This window comes from Geotrypetes seraphini, chromosome 1 (genome assembly GCF_902459505.1).
Source record: "Geotrypetes seraphini chromosome 1, aGeoSer1.1, whole genome shotgun sequence".
Taxonomy (NCBI): domain Eukaryota; kingdom Metazoa; phylum Chordata; class Amphibia; order Gymnophiona; family Dermophiidae; genus Geotrypetes; species Geotrypetes seraphini.
In genome coordinates this window covers 113,001,199-113,020,838 of record NC_047084.1, presented here as the reverse complement: position 1 = coordinate 113,020,838, position 19,640 = coordinate 113,001,199, and the positions used below count along the sequence as shown (strand labels likewise).

Below are 19,640 nucleotides of genomic sequence, written 5' to 3'. Positions count from 1 at the left end.
GTGCTGGGCTGTGCACTAATGACCCCCCCGTCCCTGGAAAGACCTGGTTTCTCACGCTGCGCTCTCTACGCATGTCTTTGCTTTAGTAGGTCTGGTAGTGCATGCAGCTGAATCCAGATACACATCTGGATGGAATTTCATCTGCGGATGTCATTAGCGATGGTAAACAGTAACGGCCAGAAGCAGCCAGAGAGGTACAGATTAGTGACTGGTAATAAAAACACTTAACTTTATAGGGCTGGTGGGCGTGTGCAGGAATGCTAAATGTCAAGTTTCAAGTTTCAAGTTTATTAGATTTTAATATACCGACCATCAAGCAAATATCTGGACGGTTTACATTTGATTTAAAAATGACAGATAGGGGTAGGAACAATTGAAGAAATATTAAGTAATAGGTATAGTTTGACCCTGCCTCAGTGAGCTTATGGACTTAAGAGTAATCAGAGGCAGTAGGAGATAAAGTGACTCACTCAAAGTCAAATGGAGAGACGGGATTTGAACCCCGGCTTCCCCAGTTCCCAGCACATTGTTCTAAACTAGGGTTGTCCAGCCTCTGGCCTCAAGGGCTGCAACCCAGTTGGGTTTTCATTATTTCCCCAATGCTTCCACCTACCTCCTCCCCCGCTGCTGCAATTTTGATGTTTCGGGCAGCTGGTAGCGGCAGTGAGCTAAGCCTTCCCTAGAAACCTTCAGTCTGCAGCGCCTTCCTGTTGCCATGTAGGCGGGACATTGCAGAATGAATAGGGTTACCAGATTTTACGTCACTAAAATCCGATCCACTAGATCCACTCAGTTCCATCCATCCCCACCCCATTATGCCCCAGCTCTGCCCCTGCTGCCTGTTTGAAAAGTTGTCCAGACCCCCGGACATCTGGTAACCCTACGAATGATAAAGGGTATGGAGAACCTTTCATATGCCGAACGGTTAGACAGGCTGGGGCTCTTTACCCTGGAAAAGCGGAGACTGAGAGGGGACATGATAGAGACTTATAAAATGATGAAAGGCATAGAGAAGGTGGAGAGGGACAGATTCTTTAGACTAGCAGGGACAACAAAAACAAGAGGTCATTCAGAAAAACTGAGAGGAGACAGATTCATAACGAATGCAAGGAGGTTCATCTTCACTCAGAGGGTGGTGGACACCTGGAACGCGCTTCCCGGAGAGGTGATAGGACAGAGTACAATTCTGGGGTTCAAAAAGGGACTGGATGACTTCCTGGAAGCGAAGGGGATAACAGGGTACAGATAGAGGTTTACCTTACAGGACATTGAGCGAATAGGGTATGGACATTTTAGGTTAGGTAGGGAAAACTTTCAGGTCATGGACCTGGAGGGCTGCCACGGGAGCGGATTGCTGGGCACGATGGACCCCTGGTCTGACCCGGCAGAGGCAACGCTTATGTTCTTATGAAGGCTTCCAGGGCAGGCAACAGTGGCAGGCTTACCTCGTTGCTTCATGATTGCAGCAGCCGGGGAGCAGGTAGGTGGGAGAGTTGGGAGAGCGGCGAACCCTATCGGAGTCTGGGGATGTAGGCTAGCCACGCTAAACTGGGTGAGCTTGCAGGCTGCCCCTTTAAGAAAAAAAACGTCTGGACACCCGGACAGTCCTTTAAAATGAGGACAGGTTCGGGTTTTCCTGGACTTATGGTAACCCTAATCTGGGGTCCAGTTGGTGGTACACATGACTATTGAACACGTGCAGTGTGTGAGGATGGAGGTCCGGCTGGATATGAAGAGGAACCTTCAGCCTGGTGAAACCGTGTTAATGCTGTTGCTGGAATCGGTGGTGTGATTGGGCAAAACCTTTTTCCTTTGCCCCCTAGCCACCCCCATTTCAAATGATAAATACCTGAGCTGGCAGAGGTCCCCTAGGCTCTACAGTCAGCCACATTGTCCTTTGACCGCTGCTGCACCAGCCCTACCGTGTGTGCACACTTTTTGTGCGTGTACAAACACAAGCATGGGTGGGAGGGGCTAGTGCACTGGCAGCCTATGGACTGCTGAGCATAGGGGAATCTTCAGGCCTCTGGAGGAGGACCTCCGGATTTACACAGACATGGAGTATTGTGTTCAGTTTTGGAGACCGTATCTGGCGAAAGACGTAAGAAAGACTTGAGGCGGTCCAGAGGAGAGCAACGAAAATGATAGGAGGCTTGCGCCAGAAGACGTATGAGGAGAGACTGGAAGCCCTGAATATGTATACCCTAGAGGAAAGGAGAGACAGGGGAGATATGATTCAGACGTTCAAATACTTAAAGGGTATTAACGTAGAACAAAATCTTTTCCAGAGAAAGGAAAATGGTAAATCCAGAGGACATAATTTGAGGTTGAGGGGTGGTAGATTCAAAGGCAATGTTAGGAAATTCTACTTTACGGAGAGGGTGGTGGATGCCTGGAATGCGCTCCCGAGAGAGGTGGTGGAGAGTAAAACAGTGACGGAGTTCAAAGAAGCGTGGGATGAACACAGAAGATTTAGAATCAGAAAATAATATTAAAGATTGAACTAGGCCAGTTACTGGGCAGACTTGCACGGTCTGTGTCTGTGTATGGCCGTTTGGAGGAGGATGGGCAGGGGAGGGCTTCAATGGCTGGGAGGGTGTAGATGGGCTGGAGTAAGTCTTAACAGAGATTTTGGCAGTTGGAACCCAAGCATAGTACCGGGTAAAGCTTTGGATTCTTGCCCACAAATAGCTAAGAAGAAAAAATTAAAAAATTTAAATTGAATCAGGTTGGGCAGACTGGATGGACCATTCGGGTCTTTATCTGCCGTCATCTACTATGTTACTATGTTACTATGTTACTATGTCCTCTTTTTAGAGGGCATGTTCGGGTGTTCAGACGGCTTTTCAAAACCTGGCACTTCAAAACCAGCCGATGAGCAGGCTGAGGGGGGGGGGAGGGTGGCGCTAGAGGGTGAGGCTGGGACGAGGAGTGGGTAACTTGGGGAGGGGGGGATGGATGGAACTGGGCGGGCCTGGGGTCAGGTCTAGGGGTCCGGGTTTTATGTATGTAAAGTCTGGTAACCCTAGGAGGACCTGTTGAGATGGCGGGGCATGGGTTTCCTGACAGCCACAGCAAGGATGCCACAATTTGGGGTGGATCTTAGTCCAAAGTGGGTGGGCCCAGGCCTATTCGCAGCTGCGCCACTGAAGGGTAACAGATGCAGCTGCCTTGTAAAGCTGGACACGATGGATTGAAATCTTTGTTCAGTTGGAAAGAATCATGGCGAAATAAGAACATGAGTGAAAAGTTCTCCTCACCCAGAGTGTTGCCACGTAAGCTCTGCATTGATCAGATAACACTAGTTTAATAATTATAGGCTGGCTGGCTGGCTTTTTACTAACTAGGATTCCTGATAAGAGAGACTGTAACATTTCTGCCTCCCAGACCTTTCCCAAACCTTCCTGATTCAGCTTTCAGTGAGGCCTTGTTATCTGTCGGTTAGAAGGAGCTGAGGATGTGGTTTGGCAGATGTGGTCCCCTGGGTTACACGGTTGCAGGAGAATAAATGGATCCGTCCGCGAAGAGACAGCTGTCGTTTAAAGGCCTCATTGCCGAGCTCTGCTGCTCCGGCTCCACAAAGGCCACAAACTGGCAAGCGGGTGTCAGAGAAGCCAAAGAGGAAGTTCAGAAGACATAATTTATCAGCTCAAGAGGCTCTGAGGAAACGGAACAGAAAGTAGGAAAACTGCTTCTCCTTTTTAAAGAAAGCGCCACCTTTCACTACAAACACTTGGGCCCAACACGTCCACAAAAAGGAACACGGGAAGAGCGGTATTCCAGGAAGGACGTTGTGAATGTGAATGCTTATACTCGTATATTGAAGCGTTTGATTTGCGGGGGGCACTACGTTTGCACGTGTTACCCCTCTGTTACATAGGGCTACCATATGGCTCCAGAAAAAGGAGGACAGATTGAGGGTGTGGTGCGGTGGTTAGAGCTGCGGCCTCAGCACCTTATTGTTTATTTTATTCATTTGATGAATCGCCTATCCATAATTTACTAAGCGATTTACAATAAGATATATAAACATTTTAAAAAACATACAAATAATATTATATAAAAGGTAAAAAACAGACTCATAAACAGACGAAACAAGAACACAAAATGATAAAAGGGGAAAAGTTACATAATAAGTATTTTGAAAAGAAGAAAAGGGAACATAAGGAGGGATGACTTAGCTACACTATTTAGAGACTAAAAGCATCTTTAAAAAGGAAAGTTTTTAATTTATTTTTAAAGAGACTGAGTTCCTTTTCATCTCTTATATATTGTGGTAGAGAGTTCCAAGTTTGGGGGGGCCACAATTGAAAACATATCATGACGTCTGGTGCCTACCACTTTTAAAGAAGGGACTGCCAGTAATCCTTGTGCTAAAGATCGAAGAGTGCGTGATAGATTGTACGGGATAAGCATCCGATTTATAAATGATGGTTCACTTGTGAATAGAGGTTGTAGGTTCAAATCCCGCGCTGCTTCTTGCGACCCTGGGCAAGTAGCTTAATCTCCCCATTGCCCCAGGTACAGTTAGGGAAAAAGGCTTGAGTACCTGAATAATTTGTAATCCGCATAAAATTGTAGGATATACGGAATATAAATGACTGAAAAATTAAACCCAGATGTCTGGAACCATAGAGCCACCTGTTAAGTCTCAGGCTGAATTGAAAGTGTTGGGTGTTGACTTTCCAGGTAATCACTCACGGGGTACCCTGATACTTATCTCAAGTTATGACTTTCTATCGTCCGCGGCGTTCATTGAGATCTGAAGTGGCCGTGCGTCTTGTCTACGGATGGCGTGCAGCGAGCGAGCTATGATGACACTAGAGCTACCGCTATCTCAGGGGCGGGTGTGACGCTTCGGAATAATTTAGTTGGACAGTTACGGATGGCTGGTAATTTACAGAAGGTCAAGAAGAAGCTCTTAAAACATCATTGTTGGTACAGGCATTTTGCCTGGGTGGGTGAGGTGTGAGGAGGGTGACAGGATGCAGTAGGTGCAGGGTGAGCATTTCTAGCCTTGCAGGCTTTCATGTAAATTGTTTGTGTTTTCTCTATATAGTACTCCCCCGATATTTGTGCAGGTTCCGTTCCAGGAACCCCCGCAAATCTTGAAAAACCGCGAATACGGTTTTTCATGGGGGAGACGGAAGAGGGCAGTGGGAGATGCAGGAGAGAGCAGCCGGAGCGCCAGCGAGTGAAGGAAATGTCTCTCATGCTCCTCGGACAACCTCCAAACAACCCCCCTCCTTTCCTCCCTCCAGCTCCAGAAGCAGCAGGCAGCCACAAATCTCCCTCTCTCCCTCCCTCCAGCCCCCAAAGAAGCAGCAGTGACAACCCCCCTTCCTCCCTCCTGGGCCTGAAGCCAGCAGCACAGCTGATCCTTACAACCCCCCCTCCCTCCCTTGGCCCCAAAGCAGCAGCAGCAGCAGCTGGTGAACAGAAGCGCCGTAAACAGGATGCTTCCAGCCAGCCCCGGAAGGGCTTTTCTTCTGCCACATTACTTCTGATGCAGCAGAAGAAATGCCCCGCTGGAGCTGCCCAGAAGCAGCCTTTTTATGGGGCTTCTTCTGTTCGCCGACTGCCACCACTGCCTCGGTAAGGGAGGGAGAGAGGGGGGGTTGTCAGGATTGGCTGCTGCTGCTGCCTTGGGCCAGAGGGAGGGAGGGTGGGGGGTTGTCAGGATAGGTTCTGCTGCTTCAGGGACTGGAGATAGGGAGGGAAGGAAGGAACGGCTATTTGTTGCTACACTATTTTTTTTTTTTTTACAGTAACTCTCAAGCAGCCATAAAAACAGTTATCCGCCATCCACCAATCCCCATAAGTGCCGGAAAGCTGAGAGTCTACTGTACAACAATACAATACAACCTCTTGTATCCCACAATTTTCTACTTGGAATCAACGCGGCTCACAGCAAGAGGAAGGTTTATTTATTAATACTTATGAACCGCCCTTCGCAATAACAGCAGAGCGGTCTACAAATTTAAAAACAAAGCAAAAAGAAAGGAACTCCATTGTCAAAAGGAAATATAAATTAAATATAATGATATAAAAGTAAAAAAAAAGACTCAAGGTTAGAGATAAGCCAGTTTAAAACATTGATGACTCAAGCTTTAGAGATAAACGATAGATAAAGATGGAGACGAAGTCCACAAACAGCGTTTTCTAGTTACAAGGAGAAAAGGTATGTCTTTAACTTTTTCCTGAAGTGACAGCATGTGGTGGGTTGCCACAGATATGTTGATAGACTTGGGGTGGGCAACTCCGGTCCTTGAGGGCCGCAATCCACTCGGATTTTCAGGATTTCCCCAATGAATATGCATAAGATCTATTTGCATGCATTGCTTTCATTGTATGCTAATAGATCTCATGTATATTCATTGGGGAAATTCTGAAAACCTCGAGGAGGGACTTTGACACCTTTGGCCTAGAAACTCAAAGGTGGATTTATATTTGCCAGTATTGAAGGCCATAGGCCAAATCGAATAGGTACATTTATAAACCAGCTTTTTTTTTTTTGTATACTATAACCTGATGTATCTAAAATTCTAGGCAGGGTGCAACAAACCTATACCATTACAGTGTTCTCCCTAGGGCCTTTTAGCCGGGCGGTCCGCCCGGGTAATTTAGATGACCGCCCAGCTAAATTCTGCTGCTGCCGCCGCTGCTCAACATTAAAAAAAAAAAAAAACGGCTTGGAGATTTCAGCCTTAGCCGGTAGCAAACTTAAGTTCTGGGGCTCTAAAGTGTACGTGCCGGCTTCCCTTCTCTTCCCTCTTGAGCTCTAGAATGTTGCCACTTAGGATTTTAAAGCGTTTGAGGCTTGTGCAGATGAGGGCGGAGCTTAGGCATTGGTGGAATGAGGCATTATGACATCACAATCTGAGCTCTAGAATGTTGCTACTTAGGATTTTAAAGCGTTTGAGGCTTGCGCAGATGAGGGCGGAGCTTACAGGAATGGGAGAGGGACAGGAAAAAAACTCTATGGGATGGGAAAATGAGTTCCTGCACGGATGGGGAAAAATGTGTCCCCCATGTCATTCTCTACCTGTGCCACTGAATTTTGTGCCATTTGCAATGCTCTCAATGAGTTTTTGTAGATCCCCAGCAACACACCATTAACAATAATCAAAGCAGAGTAACGCTACTGATTGAATCGCTGTCTGAAAATTAACAGGAGCCCTTATTTGCTGGCCACACCGTTGCTTAGGAAAGTGCTGGATTAAAAGAGGGAATGATTTACAGGGCATGTGACTGTGTAAGGAGAGGTGGGGGAGGGGGAAGGTTTCGTGATTGTCACTAAGGCTTGCGAGTTTCATCTTAGAGCTAACTAAACTCTATGTATTGGGGTGACTGGAATGTTTTGGGGAGGTGTTGCTGGATAGTGGGGTGCACTTTGGACAGCTGCACATTTTCGTGTTGTTTCTGATTTACAGTCGGGCACCCTGGCTATTTCCCTGCCCTTGGAGGGCTCGCGATTCAAGTTTGTACCTGAGACAATGAAGGGGTGAATGACTTGCCCAAGACGAGAGAATGAGTAGGGTTAACAGGTGTCTGTCCGGGCCCCCGGACGGACTTTCCAAAACCCGTAAAGCTCCGGCCGCATCTGGATGTCCTCTAAGCATGCACAGATGACATCACACATCCGCGCATGCTCCAGGCCCTCCATACGCGGCTGGAGCTCATCCGGAAGAAGAGAGGAGGCTTTATGGGGGCGGGGCTTAAGGCAGAAAGGGGTGGTACTGGAGGTGGATCAGGGCTGTGGTAGAATGGGACAGGGTCATGTGTCCAGGATTTTTCGGAGAAACATATGGTAACCTTAAGAAGGAGTATTTTTTATTTTATTAAATTTTCTCTACTGTTCTTCCAGGGGAGCTCAGAACAGTTTACATGGATTTATTCAGGTCCTCAAGCATTTTTCCCTGTCTGTCCCAGTGGGCTCATAATCGATCTAATGTACCTGGGGCAAAGGGGGGATTAAGTGTCTTGCCCAGGGTCACAAGGAGCAGCGTGGGTTTGAACCCACAACCTCAGGATGCTGAAGCTGTAGCTTTAACCACTGCACCACATTTTTTTAATTGGCTGAAAACTAGCGCGGTTAATTACCACACCAATTAAGCCATTAAAAAAAAAGTTGAAGGTGGATACCAAAGTTCGGCATCCTCATTAGGGTACCTCTAGAAGAGCGTTCCAGTTTTCTACCACTCTCCCTTGAATTGGCTTCATCCGAAGATTAGTCTGGCAGCCGTATTTTGGAGTAACTATAATCTCCCACATTCTTTTTCAGTAATATCACAATTCAAGGAATTGCAGTAGTCTAAGTAAGGGAGCAGGGCTGCTTTTCTCTGGTTACCAACACCATTTCTGTATAAGGCAAAGAGTTATACTTTCCAAACCAGATGAACGGACTACCGGGCTTTGTGGACCATTGGTCTGACCCAGTAAGGCTATTCTTATGTTCTTAGGTCTTCAGTTTGTTGAGTTTGAGAAAATTTCCCTTTGTCCATACACTGAGATCTTCAACAATCCTTCCTATGTATTGGGTGGTGGCCTCAAAGGTGTCCTTAAATGCTAGCATTTTAAATGTTATATGTGCGTTAACAGGCGACCAATGGCGTTTCCACCGCTCAACTTTACTGCCTCCACGAATTAAAGGTGCTGCAACATTCTGAACTACCTGCAACTATCTGTATCCTGACGATGCCATGTCTACATATGGGATGTTGCAATAGTCCAGTCTCTGCAAAACTACACTCTGAATTACTGGACAAAAATCATAAGGAGAGAGCATTGATTTTCATCTACTCTGTTGCTGTCACCTGATGTCTTTGTTTCTGCAACCCGAGAGGGCCTGTTGCTCAATATTAGAGTGGAAGAATTAACCTTCCCTAGCATCAGCTAAAAGATTACACCGACGCTGGCTTATGTCAGAACTCATCCAGTTATGGGCTGCCTGTAGTCATAGTGGACAACAGACAGAGCTGACAGCCTGGATTTCGGCCACTGTGTTGTATAAAAAAGGGGGTATATTAAATTTAAACTAAATAATAGAGCCAACTTTAATCCTAGTTAATCACTGCCTGTCATTGAGAACATAAGAATTGCCATAGTGGGACAGATCGAAGGTCCATCAATCCTGTTTCCAACAGTGGCCAACCCAGGTCCCAAGTACCAGACAGAAACCCAAAGAGTAGCAACATTCCAGAGCTGAGATTGTGATGTCATAAAGCCTCATTCCACCAATGCCTAAGAACCAACCTCATCATGGCTTGATTGTCCTAGAGTTGGCTCATGTAATGTAATAAGAATAGCCTTACTGGGTCAGAGCAATGGTCCATCAAGCCCAGAATCCAGTTTCCAACAGTGATCAACCCAGGTCCCAAGTACCTGGCAAGATCCCAAAGAGTAGCAACATTCTAGAACTGATATTGTGATGTCGTAATGCCTCATTCCACCAATGGCTAAGAGCCAACCTCAGCAGTGATGTCACAATGGCTTGATTGTCCTATACTTGGCTCACATAAGAACATAAGAGTTGTAATACTGGGACAGACCAGAGATCCGTCAAGCCCAGTATCCTGTTTCCAACAGTGGCCAATGCAGATCCCAAGTAGCGAAACAGATTCTTTGCTGCTTATCCTAGGAATAAGCAGCGGATTTCTCCAAGCCCTCTCAATAATGGCCTATGGACTTCTTTTTTAGGAATTTATCCAAACCTTTTGTAAACCCCGCTAAGCTAAATAATTTCAGCACATTCTCCAGCAACAAATTCCAGAGTTTAATTACACGTTGTGTGAAGAAATATGTTCTCTGGTTTGTTTTAAAACCACTACATAGTAGCTTCATTGCATACCCTCTAGTCCTAGAATTTTTGGAAAAAATAAACAAGTGATTCCTTTTCCACTCCACTCAGTATTTTATAGACCTCTATCAGAACATGGGAGGTCTTGGCCTCCCCAAAATTTAGCAATCGGAAGTATGGCTCTCACAATTCCCAACCCCCAACGGGAGTGCCAACATTTCTAAGTAAAGTGTGTGTGTGTGTGGGGGGTCCCCCACACATACCCTCAGAGCGCTTTTAAATATTATTAAAATCCAGGGCGCCGACATCCTGCGTGCGATTGGTTGGGCGGGTTTGTCCGCGCGTGCTTTTGACTGGACACCGTTGTGGCAAAATAGGTTTCTTCTATAAGCTTTTCTGGTGCATAACATTCCAGTGGCGTAGACAGACCTGTTATTATGGGTGGGCCTACAGTTATGTTGGGTGGGCCTTCCCAAACTGTGTCCCCCCGCCACATAATTTATCCTGCATCTTGCCTCTCCTGTGCCTGGATCTGGTATTTGTTGCCACCCTCCCAAGCCTGCAGCCGAGCAACTGCCCCTCCCCCCCACCTCAGGTGTACCTCATTTCCTGGGCAGTGGCGGCAGCAATGCTAATAATAATAACTTTAATTTTTTAATGCTAATAATAATAACTTTATTTTTCTATACCGCAATACCACAAAACAGTTCAGAGCGGTTTACAGGAGAAGAGAACTGTACATATGCAATGAAGGTACAGAGAATTAGTTATCAAGTGTATGGTATAAACCAGTGGCAATTACAAAATGATCCAATAGGCTACCCTCTGCCGCGACCCGCTAGAGAGAAGACAAAAAGTGACATCGGCGAGGGAACAGCAGAGAGAAGTCTTGGGGTCAGCGCAGGAAGCGAATACATGTCTCTGCCCTTGCACGCAAAGGTGATGAGGTTTAGAGATAGGGTTACCCTATGGCTCCAGAAAAAGGACAGATTGAGACATCTGGGCTTTACTTCTATTGAAAGCAATGGAAGTAAAACCTGCATATCTCAATCCGTCCTCCTTTTTCTGGAGCCATAGGGTAACCCTTTTTAGAGAGAGAGGGTGTGTGTGTGTGGGGGGGGGGGGGGGGAATTGCCGGGCTGTGGGCTGGTGAGTGGGGGAAAATGCCCGATCCAGGTCTCAGAGAGAGGGAAGAAAAGCGTCCACTGCTGAATTGTCCAGGCCCACCCAGGCCCACCTGTGCCACTGCTTCGTTCCAGCTGGAGGTTTGTGTGCTACAGAACCTGCTGTGAACTTTGGCTGAATTGAGTGAGGCCAGTTTTCAGACTGCCAGTGTAAATGGTTCTGAAAATAGGACTGTTGGAAGTCTGTTCGGGTCCCTGTTTGCCTCTAAATCACCATACAAATTGGAGGAGTGTGTGGCACAGTGGTTGGATCTACAGCCTCAGCACCCTGGGGTTGTGGGTTCAAACCCCGGGCTGCTCCTTGTGACCCTGGGCAAGTCACTCAGTCCTCCGTAGCCCCAGGTACGTTAGCTAGATTGTGAGCCCACCGGGAAAATGCTTAGATAACCTTGATAGGCGGCATATCAAATCCTAATAAACTTGAAACATGAATGAAGTACAGCCACAGGGTGAGACCTTGGAAACCTAACGATAGCAGGAGCAGATCCAGAGTGATCAACTCCAAATGAGTCTCAAATGTTCGTTTCATCGAGCTGTTTGGATTTAGCTCCTGCCCTTTAAATAGCAGCTTAATCCGGGTTATAATGGGAGAACTGCTGAAATGTCGGAAGAGCTGGTTTCACACCCTCTCTTGGAACATCCAACGAGGAAATGAAATATTCGGGAAAGGACAATCAACGGTCTGTCTTGAACACCCTGTTACAGGAAGCTCAAACCTAAACAGTTTCATGCAAAAGGGAGAAGACTTTAAAAAGTGCCCCCCTCCCCCCATCTAAAGAGTGTCGACATAAGGCCGCTGGTCTTGAGCCATTAGGCTCTGTAAACAGGAACCGCCTTTCTGAAAGCAACCGTGCCCTGTCAGGCTATAATGTTGAAAATACTCTCCTTAATTAAAAACACACGTTCCTGGGTTGTTCCAGGGGGGGTTGGATGCTTTAACGCACTATGGTGGTACTACGGATACTCTTGTATGAGGTGGTGGGGGGAGTTCTGTGTTTAGCATTTGTATACACTGACAGGCTTTATTAATATTTTATTGACTTGTATTTGGGCACTTTTAGAATTTATGTTTCATGACATGTTTTGGGTTTGTTTTTTTTTTTTTTAGTATGGATCGTGTTTTTTTGTTGCAGATTTTAAGATTTGAAGGTTATGTAAACTTTCCTTTGTTGCATTTGTATTTTTGGGGGGGTTTATTGAAATTGATGTATCTTTTTGAACTGTATATTCATTGGATGTTTAGCCTTATCTGCTGTGAACCGCCTAGAACCATTCGTGGTCTGGCGGTATATAAAAATAAATTATTATTATTATTTTACATCGGTGTTTTATTGTAAATTATTTATTTAATGTATTTTAATAATTTTTATACCGCTGGTAGTTTCAGCGGTTTCCAGAATAACACGCATAAAAACATAAAATGCAGACAAATTATCACACAAAGACCCAATAAAACCGTCACAAATATGTCTTATAACATAACAGTAATATACTCATTATTCTTTTTCTTTTAAGGTTACTGGTTATTCCAGCCCAATGCCCAAAGCTAGCTGTTCAGGCAGTGTAACTTATCACTCAGTGATTTAACGCTGCTGAAAGTCACATCGGACCACCTCAGTGTTATAAGGGTGGTGCCAGGGCAGGTCCAGAGGCAGAGCCAGAACTTATCTGGGTACTATGACATTCAGGGCCCCTAATCCAAGGCAAAGTTGGAAGAAGAGAGCGTCAGTTTCAAAGTTGGTGGCTGAAATGTAAACAACCTGAGCTATGCAGATGATGCAACACTCATCACCACCAGCAAAGACAAGTTGTATCTACTTAGAAAAGTCAAAGCCAAAAGTCATAACATGGGATTAAAACTCAACATAAATAAGATGAAGATGATGAACATGATAGAATAGAATTTGTATAGGATTTAAATCTCCTGGGATCTTTCATAAACAAAGAAGCAACTAGCAGGGAAGAAATATGCCATAGAATGAAGGCTCTCGTCAAAGTATTCAAAGGCAAGGCGGTAACACGCCAAATGAAGATCAGACTTGTCCACGCATTCATTTTCTCAGTGGTCAGTTACGGATGCGAAAGCTGGGCACTACGGAAACGAGACGGAAAGAAGTTTGACTCATTTGAGTTTTGGTGCCGCGGAAGGATTTTATGCATGCCGTGGACCACCAGAAGAACTAACAAATTGATTCTGGGAAAAAAATCAAACTGGCTATGACACTCGAAGCCCAAATGATGAAGTTATGCCTCTTTATTTTGGTCACACTGTCAGAAGAGAGAGATCCCTGGAGGAGGACATCAAGTTTGGGAAGATCGAAGGAACCAGGCAAAGAGGGTGACCTGCAATCAGATGGCTGGACACGTGGAAGACTACCATGGGGATGATGCTGGAGGACCTTAACAGACTGGAACAAAACTGATTTCTTTTTAGATCTGTAATTCCTCAAGGTTGCTAGGACACTTCAAGGCCTATCTAGACAAATGAAAATCAACAGCAACCTAAGGTTGCCAACTGGATCCAGATTCACAGAACAGGGTTGATTCAGTCCTGGGTTTACCCGGTTGCATGCAGGGACTTCTAGTTCTGATTGTGCCCATTGCATTCCCTAAGAAATGCAAGACTACAAGTCCCAGCATGCACTGGGGCAAACCTAGGACTGGATCAACCCTGTAATGTGAATCTGGATCCAGTTGGCTGCCATACAGTAAACGGATAACTTCTGGCAGCCACATTGTACCCAGATATTTCATGCCATTATACAGATATGGCCTGGTGCTTAATATCCACATGTAGAAAGTTAAGCTTGATGTATATTGAATTTTAAACAAGAAAGGAAAAAAAACAATGAACAGACAACTGAAACATATGTCGATGTGGCAATATATCAGATATGGATGCAGGGAAAGGGAAGAAGGTGGCAAGCCTCGAAGCAAAGCCACATTAAAGATTCCCGTACCGGGCCATGGTGCGCCCTCACCTGGAGTACTGTGTCTAGTACTGGTCGCCGTACATGAAAAAGGACACGGTACTACTCGAAAGGCTCCAGAGAAGAGCGACTAAGATGGTCAAGGGGTTGGAGGAGCTGCCGTACAGCGAAAGATTAGAGAAAATGGGCCTCTTCTCCCTCGAACAGAGGAGATTGAGAGGGGACATGATCGCAACATTCAAGGTACTGAAGGGAATAGACTTAATAGATAAAGACAGGTTGTTCACCCTCTCCAAGGTGAAGAGAACGAGAGGGCACTCTCTAAAACTGAAAGGGAATAGATTCCGTACGAACGTAAGGAAGTTCTTCTTCACCCTGAGAGTGGTAGAAAACTGGAATGCTCTTCCGGAGGTTGTCAAAGGGGAAAACACCCTCCAGGGATTCAAGACTAAGTTAGACAAGTTCCTGCTGAACTGGAACGTACGCAGGTAGGGCTGGTCTCAGGGCGCTGGTCTTTGACCTGGGGGGCCACCGCGAGAGCGGTCTGCTGGGCACGATGGACCACTGGTCTGACCCAGCAGTGGCAATTCTTATGTTCTTAACTTGCCCTGGATTGGTAGCATGGAATGTTGCTACTCTTTGGGGTTCCAGAATCTTTTGTTACTCTGGGATTCTGGAATCTCGCTATTCTTTGGGATTCTGAATGGAATGGCCACCGGATGGACCATTGGCCTGACCCAGTAAGGCTCTTCTTATGTTCTTATGGGAGCATGTTTATTAAGCAACAACAGACAGTCTCGAGGCAGGCAGAGAGTTTCGAGGATCAGAGAGGGGAAGTAGGGCCAGCTCGTTTGTATCAGCAGAGTGGAGCAGATGGTTGGGCTGGTGAGGGAAGTATTAATCTGTTAAGGTAAAGTGGTGCTGACTGAGAGAGAGGTAAATTTACTGGGAGCCACATAATGTTCTGCATGACGAATTATAAGGATTGTAACGACATCAGTAGAGCATTTGTTAATGATCCATTTTGGAAATCGTTGCTATACAAAACTCCATCATTTATTTATAAAGACTTAATTCCATACTCTTCTCAAAAAACTTTACGATCCAATGAACAGCTGTTATTGGTTATTCCTACTCTTAAATTCATAAATACCCGAAGACAATATATCTTCACCGTTACAGCACCACAAACATGGAATTCTCTCCCACTATATTTAAGGGTAGAGAAAAATCTTGATAAATTCAAAAGCCAACTTAAGAGCTTTCTTTTTAAAGACGCTTTCAATACTTAATTGAAATGCTAATTGCTCTTTATTACTACCAATCATACCAGTCATCTAAAGATATTATTTCCAAATTTATTTTGTTTTTCCCTTTCCTTTTGTAATTTACCCTCAATGTTCTCTCCTTTCCTATTATAAATTGTATTTCTTTCCCCTCTATCCTAGTGTTTCCTGTTGTAATTTGTCTAATATTTAAATGATTTTTATATTTTTATTTATATTATTGTTATTGTTTTATCCTGTACTCTTTGTATATGTAAATCGCTTAGTAATTATGATAGGCGATCAATCAAATAATGAAGAAACTTGAAACTTTAAAATCTGATAGTGGATTTGCCCAGTGTAACACCTTAAATATTTCAGGACATGAGAAGGTACAGAATACGATATGAAATCTGACTGGCTGAAATGAGATTAGCTGATACATTACAAGTTGCTGGTTATGGTATACTGAATTGTGGGGGGTTTGGGGGGGGGGTTGTAACCCCCCCTCATTATACTGGAAAATTAACTTTTTCCCGGTTTTTTAGGGAAAAAGTGAAGTTTTCAGTATAATGTGGGGGTTACAACCCCCCAAACCCCCCACAATGCCGGCGCGATCTGTATTCAGTAAAGTGGGGGGGGTTCCCCCCCACACCCCCTGACGGAGCACCTTTAAACACTATTTTTCTTTGGTGCGGGCTTCCGCCTTGCGCTCAGTTGTCTTGACGCGCCTTTGTCGGCGCGCACTTTTGACCTGTCACCGTGAAGGGCAGGTATGTTTTCATGTAGAGGCCCACAGGCATGGAATGGGATCCCTCTATATATCCGGGAGCAGGGGAATGTGTGCAATTTTAAGACATTTCGGAAAAAGTATTTGTTCTGTAAGATGAAATATGGAAATTGAAGCTTTAATATAACTGTAGGCGCTGGTCACTGAAATGTTTTGTTTGATTTGTTAATTATAGAAACATAGAAAGAAAGATGACGGCAGAAAAGGGCTATAGCCCATCAAGTCTGCCCACTCTACTGACCCACCCCGATAAGTCTAGATGCTAGTGATTCGTCCTACGTAGGGATCCCACGTACATGTCCCATTTACTTTTAAAGTCAAGCACGCCGGTGGCCTCGACCACCTGCACCGGAAGCTTATTCCAGTGATCTACCACCCTTTCCGTGAAAAAATACTTCCTGGTGTCACTACTAAATTTCCCTCCTCTGAGCTTAAGCGGATGCCCTCTTGTGGTCGAGGGTCCTTTGGGGAAGAGGATGTCATCTTCCATCTCGACACGTCCTGTGATGTATTTAAATGTCTCAATCATGTCCCCTCAATCATGTCTCAATCATGTCCCCTCAATCATGTCCCCTCAATCACATCAATTATATGTGATGTGATAATATTATGCAAGTAGAGAAAGACAGATTGTTCACCCTCTCCAAGGTAGGGAGAACAAGAGGGCACTCTCTGAAATTGAAACGTAAGGACATTTTTCTTCACCTAGAGAATGGTGGAAAGCTGGAACGTTCTTCCGAAGTCTGTTTTAGGGGAAAACACCCTCCAGGGTTTCAAGATAAAGTTGGACGAGTTCCTGCTAAACTGGAACGTACGCAGGTGAGGCTGGACTCATTTAGACCACTGGTCTTTGTCCGCGTGAGCGGACTGCTGGGCACGATGGACCACTGGTCTGACCCAGCAGCGGCATTTCTTATGTTCTTAACCCACTTTGTATAAAACGGGATCTAAACCAATAAACTATAAACTAGGTTGTATAATATTTTTAGATATTAAATGTGAACAAAACTATATAAATGTTTAAATATCAGAGGACAGGGCAGTCCACTATGGAGACGGCTGGATTTCATATTTTTTGTTTCGGTTTGGAGCACTTTGCATAAGAAATGAGCATGCTTGTGGACAGGGTGCCGTGAGCTAAGTTCCTTTGGCGCCCCTGCCCCTCCCCCTCCCTCCTTCAGGTCCGGCATCCCAACACACTGTTTCCAGAGTGATAGGCTAGCTCAGTCCTGAGTTTAACCCATGAGACTTCTAATGCAAGTCTATACAGCCACTGGATTTAGGCAAGCTCAATCTCTGTGGGCCACACAACAATCTTAAAGATGGACGGCCTTGTGGTGCTTCTTATGCAGATGGTAGAGTCGCTGACCTGGGCGAGCAGGGTATAAAAAATAAGCACTTCACGGAAGCAGCGGTAGCAGGGAACAAAATGCTGAAGAAGGGGAAGGGAAGGTAAAGCATGATGAAGATCATTTGGGGAAGAAGAGAGATGCTGAAGAGGGGAAATGGGGAAGGAAGAAGAGAGATGCTGAAGAGGGGAAATAGGGAGGGAAAGAGAGAGACGCTGAAGAGGGGAAATGGGGAAGGAAGGAGAGAGATGCTGAAGAGGGGAAATGGGGAGGGAAAGAGAGAGATGCTTAAGAGGGGAAATGGGGAAGGAAGGATAGAGATGCTGAAGAGGGGCAATAGGGAGGGAAGGAGAGAGATGCTGAAGAGGGGCAATGGGGAAGGAAGGATAGAGATGCTGAAGAGGGGCAATGGGGAAGGAAGGAGAGAGATGCTGAAGAGGGGAAATGGGAAAGGAAGAAGAGAGATGCTGAAGAGGGGAAATAGGGAGGGAAAGAGAGAGACGCTGAAGAGGGGAAATGGGGAAGGAAGGAGAGAGATGCTGAAGAGGGGGAAAGAGAGAGATGCTGAAGAGGGGCAATGGGGAAGGAAGGAGAGAGATGCTGCAGAGGGGAAATGGGGAAAGGAGAGAGATGCTGAAGAGGGGAAATGGGGGGGAAGGAGAGAGATGCTGAAGAGGGGAAATGGGGAAGGAAGGAAGGAGAGAGATGCTGAAAAGGGGAAATGGGGAAGAAAGGAGAGAGATGCTGAAGAGGGGAAATGGGGAGGGAAGGAGAGAGATGCTGAAGAGGGGAAATGGGGAAGGAAGGAGAGAGATACTGAAGAGGGAAAATGGGGAGGGAAAGAGAGATGCTGAAGAGGGGAAATGGGGAGGGAAGGATAGAGATGCTGAAGAAGGGAAAGAGGAAGGAATGAGGAGAGATGATGGGGTGGAGTGGAGGGAATGGAGAGAAAGAAGCTGAAGACCATGGGTTGGGAGCAGGCGATAGATACTGGACACTATGAGATGGTAGGGAAGGAGGTGGGGTTGGGGACAGAACTTGGGCACCCCCAAACAAAAAGAGCCTTCAACTGCCCCTGCGAGTGAAGAAGAAGCTCCCTGCCTCTGAGGTGTGCAGCAGACACACTGCATCAGGTTCTGATCCTGGGAGTGGCCTTGTAAATCTCCCTGACTCACTTGTTTTGCACACACAAACACTACTCTCTGCTCTGCTATTCACTTGTGTTTGACTTTTCCTGAGCTGTCAATTTTACCCAGTTCCTGCAGGGAGCTTTTAAGCCAGGCTTAGATACTTTGGGGGACCGATCAATGGATAGAGTCGGGAACTACAAATACTGCACCGCTGTAGGAGGTAAGTTTAAAACGAGATGGAACCAGAAATGATCCCTCCTGGAGCTGGATAGTTTGGCAGCTCGGGGTTTGCCCATCCACTGGATATTTCTCTGGAAGCAGGTACATCTTGGGGGTGTAAAATTGGTGGAAATCCTGTTCTCTCCCTTTGCCCTCATTCCTGGCTGCTTTTAACCGTCTCTTTTTCGTTGTGTCAACATCCGTGAGACATTGAAAACAAATATGCAAGAGAAATATTTGGCTATATTTGTTCAGAGTCAAGTTTATTTACCTGCTTTTGTCATTCTGAGCAGTTGATCTGCTTACACTATATATGGTTTTATTAAGCATTTCCAGTGCTGTTCAAATACACATAAAAGGTGGTCCCTGCTTTGTGGAGCTTATAGTCTGGTGAAGGCAAACACCACATAAGAGGCTTCAGGAAATCTGAAATGAGCAAGACTGCTGTACAACTGGGAGAATCGGGTCTCAAGAAACTTAAAGCAGCCTCCAAGCGTGGGATTCTTGGCAGTATTTGAGTAGAGGCAGAAAGGGATCACAACTCTCCTTCTCAGAGAGCTCGGTCCAGGCGTGCAGTGCAAAGTCAGGAGCTGGAGATAGAGAAGACAGAAATTTTATTAGCCTACCCCAAGAACGCAGTGAAATCAGTTAGCATGGCGGGGTTTAAAAAAGGTTTGGATAATTTCCTAAAAGGCCATTATTGAGATAGCTTAGGGAAATCCACTGCTTATTCCTAGGATAAGCAGCATAAAATCTCTTTTACTACTTGGGATCTAGGTGGGTTCTTGGGACCTGGGTTGACCACTGTTGGAAACAGGATACTGGGCTTGATGGACCTTCAGTCTGTCCCAGTATGGCGACTCTTATGTGAGTCAAGTATAGGGATAATCAAGCCATTGTGACATCACTGATGAGGTTGGCTCTTAGGCATTGGTGGAATGATGCATTATGACATCACAATCTCAGCTCTGGAA

General features: G+C 45.6%; 1 protein-coding gene across 8 annotated transcripts in view; it reads left to right on the top strand.

Annotated features, from left to right (window-relative positions):
* The window catches only part of LOC117356551 (phospholipid-transporting ATPase ID-like), a 209,143-nt gene that overhangs the window by 38,661 nt on the left and 150,842 nt on the right, over positions 1-19,640 (top strand). Inside the window, exon 1 of one of the 8 annotated variants that reach the window (XM_033935966.1) lies at positions 5,539-5,595. The exons of 6 other annotated variants lie outside the window; for them this stretch is intronic. In XM_033935966.1, the coding sequence (XP_033791857.1) occupies positions 5,556-5,595 (40 nt within the window). In that variant the 5' untranslated portion in view covers positions 5,539-5,555. Of the gene's footprint in view, positions 1-5,538; positions 5,596-18,510; positions 18,668-19,640 lie in introns of those variants that run through there. One more of the 8 variants, XM_033935956.1, reaches the window with a different exon arrangement.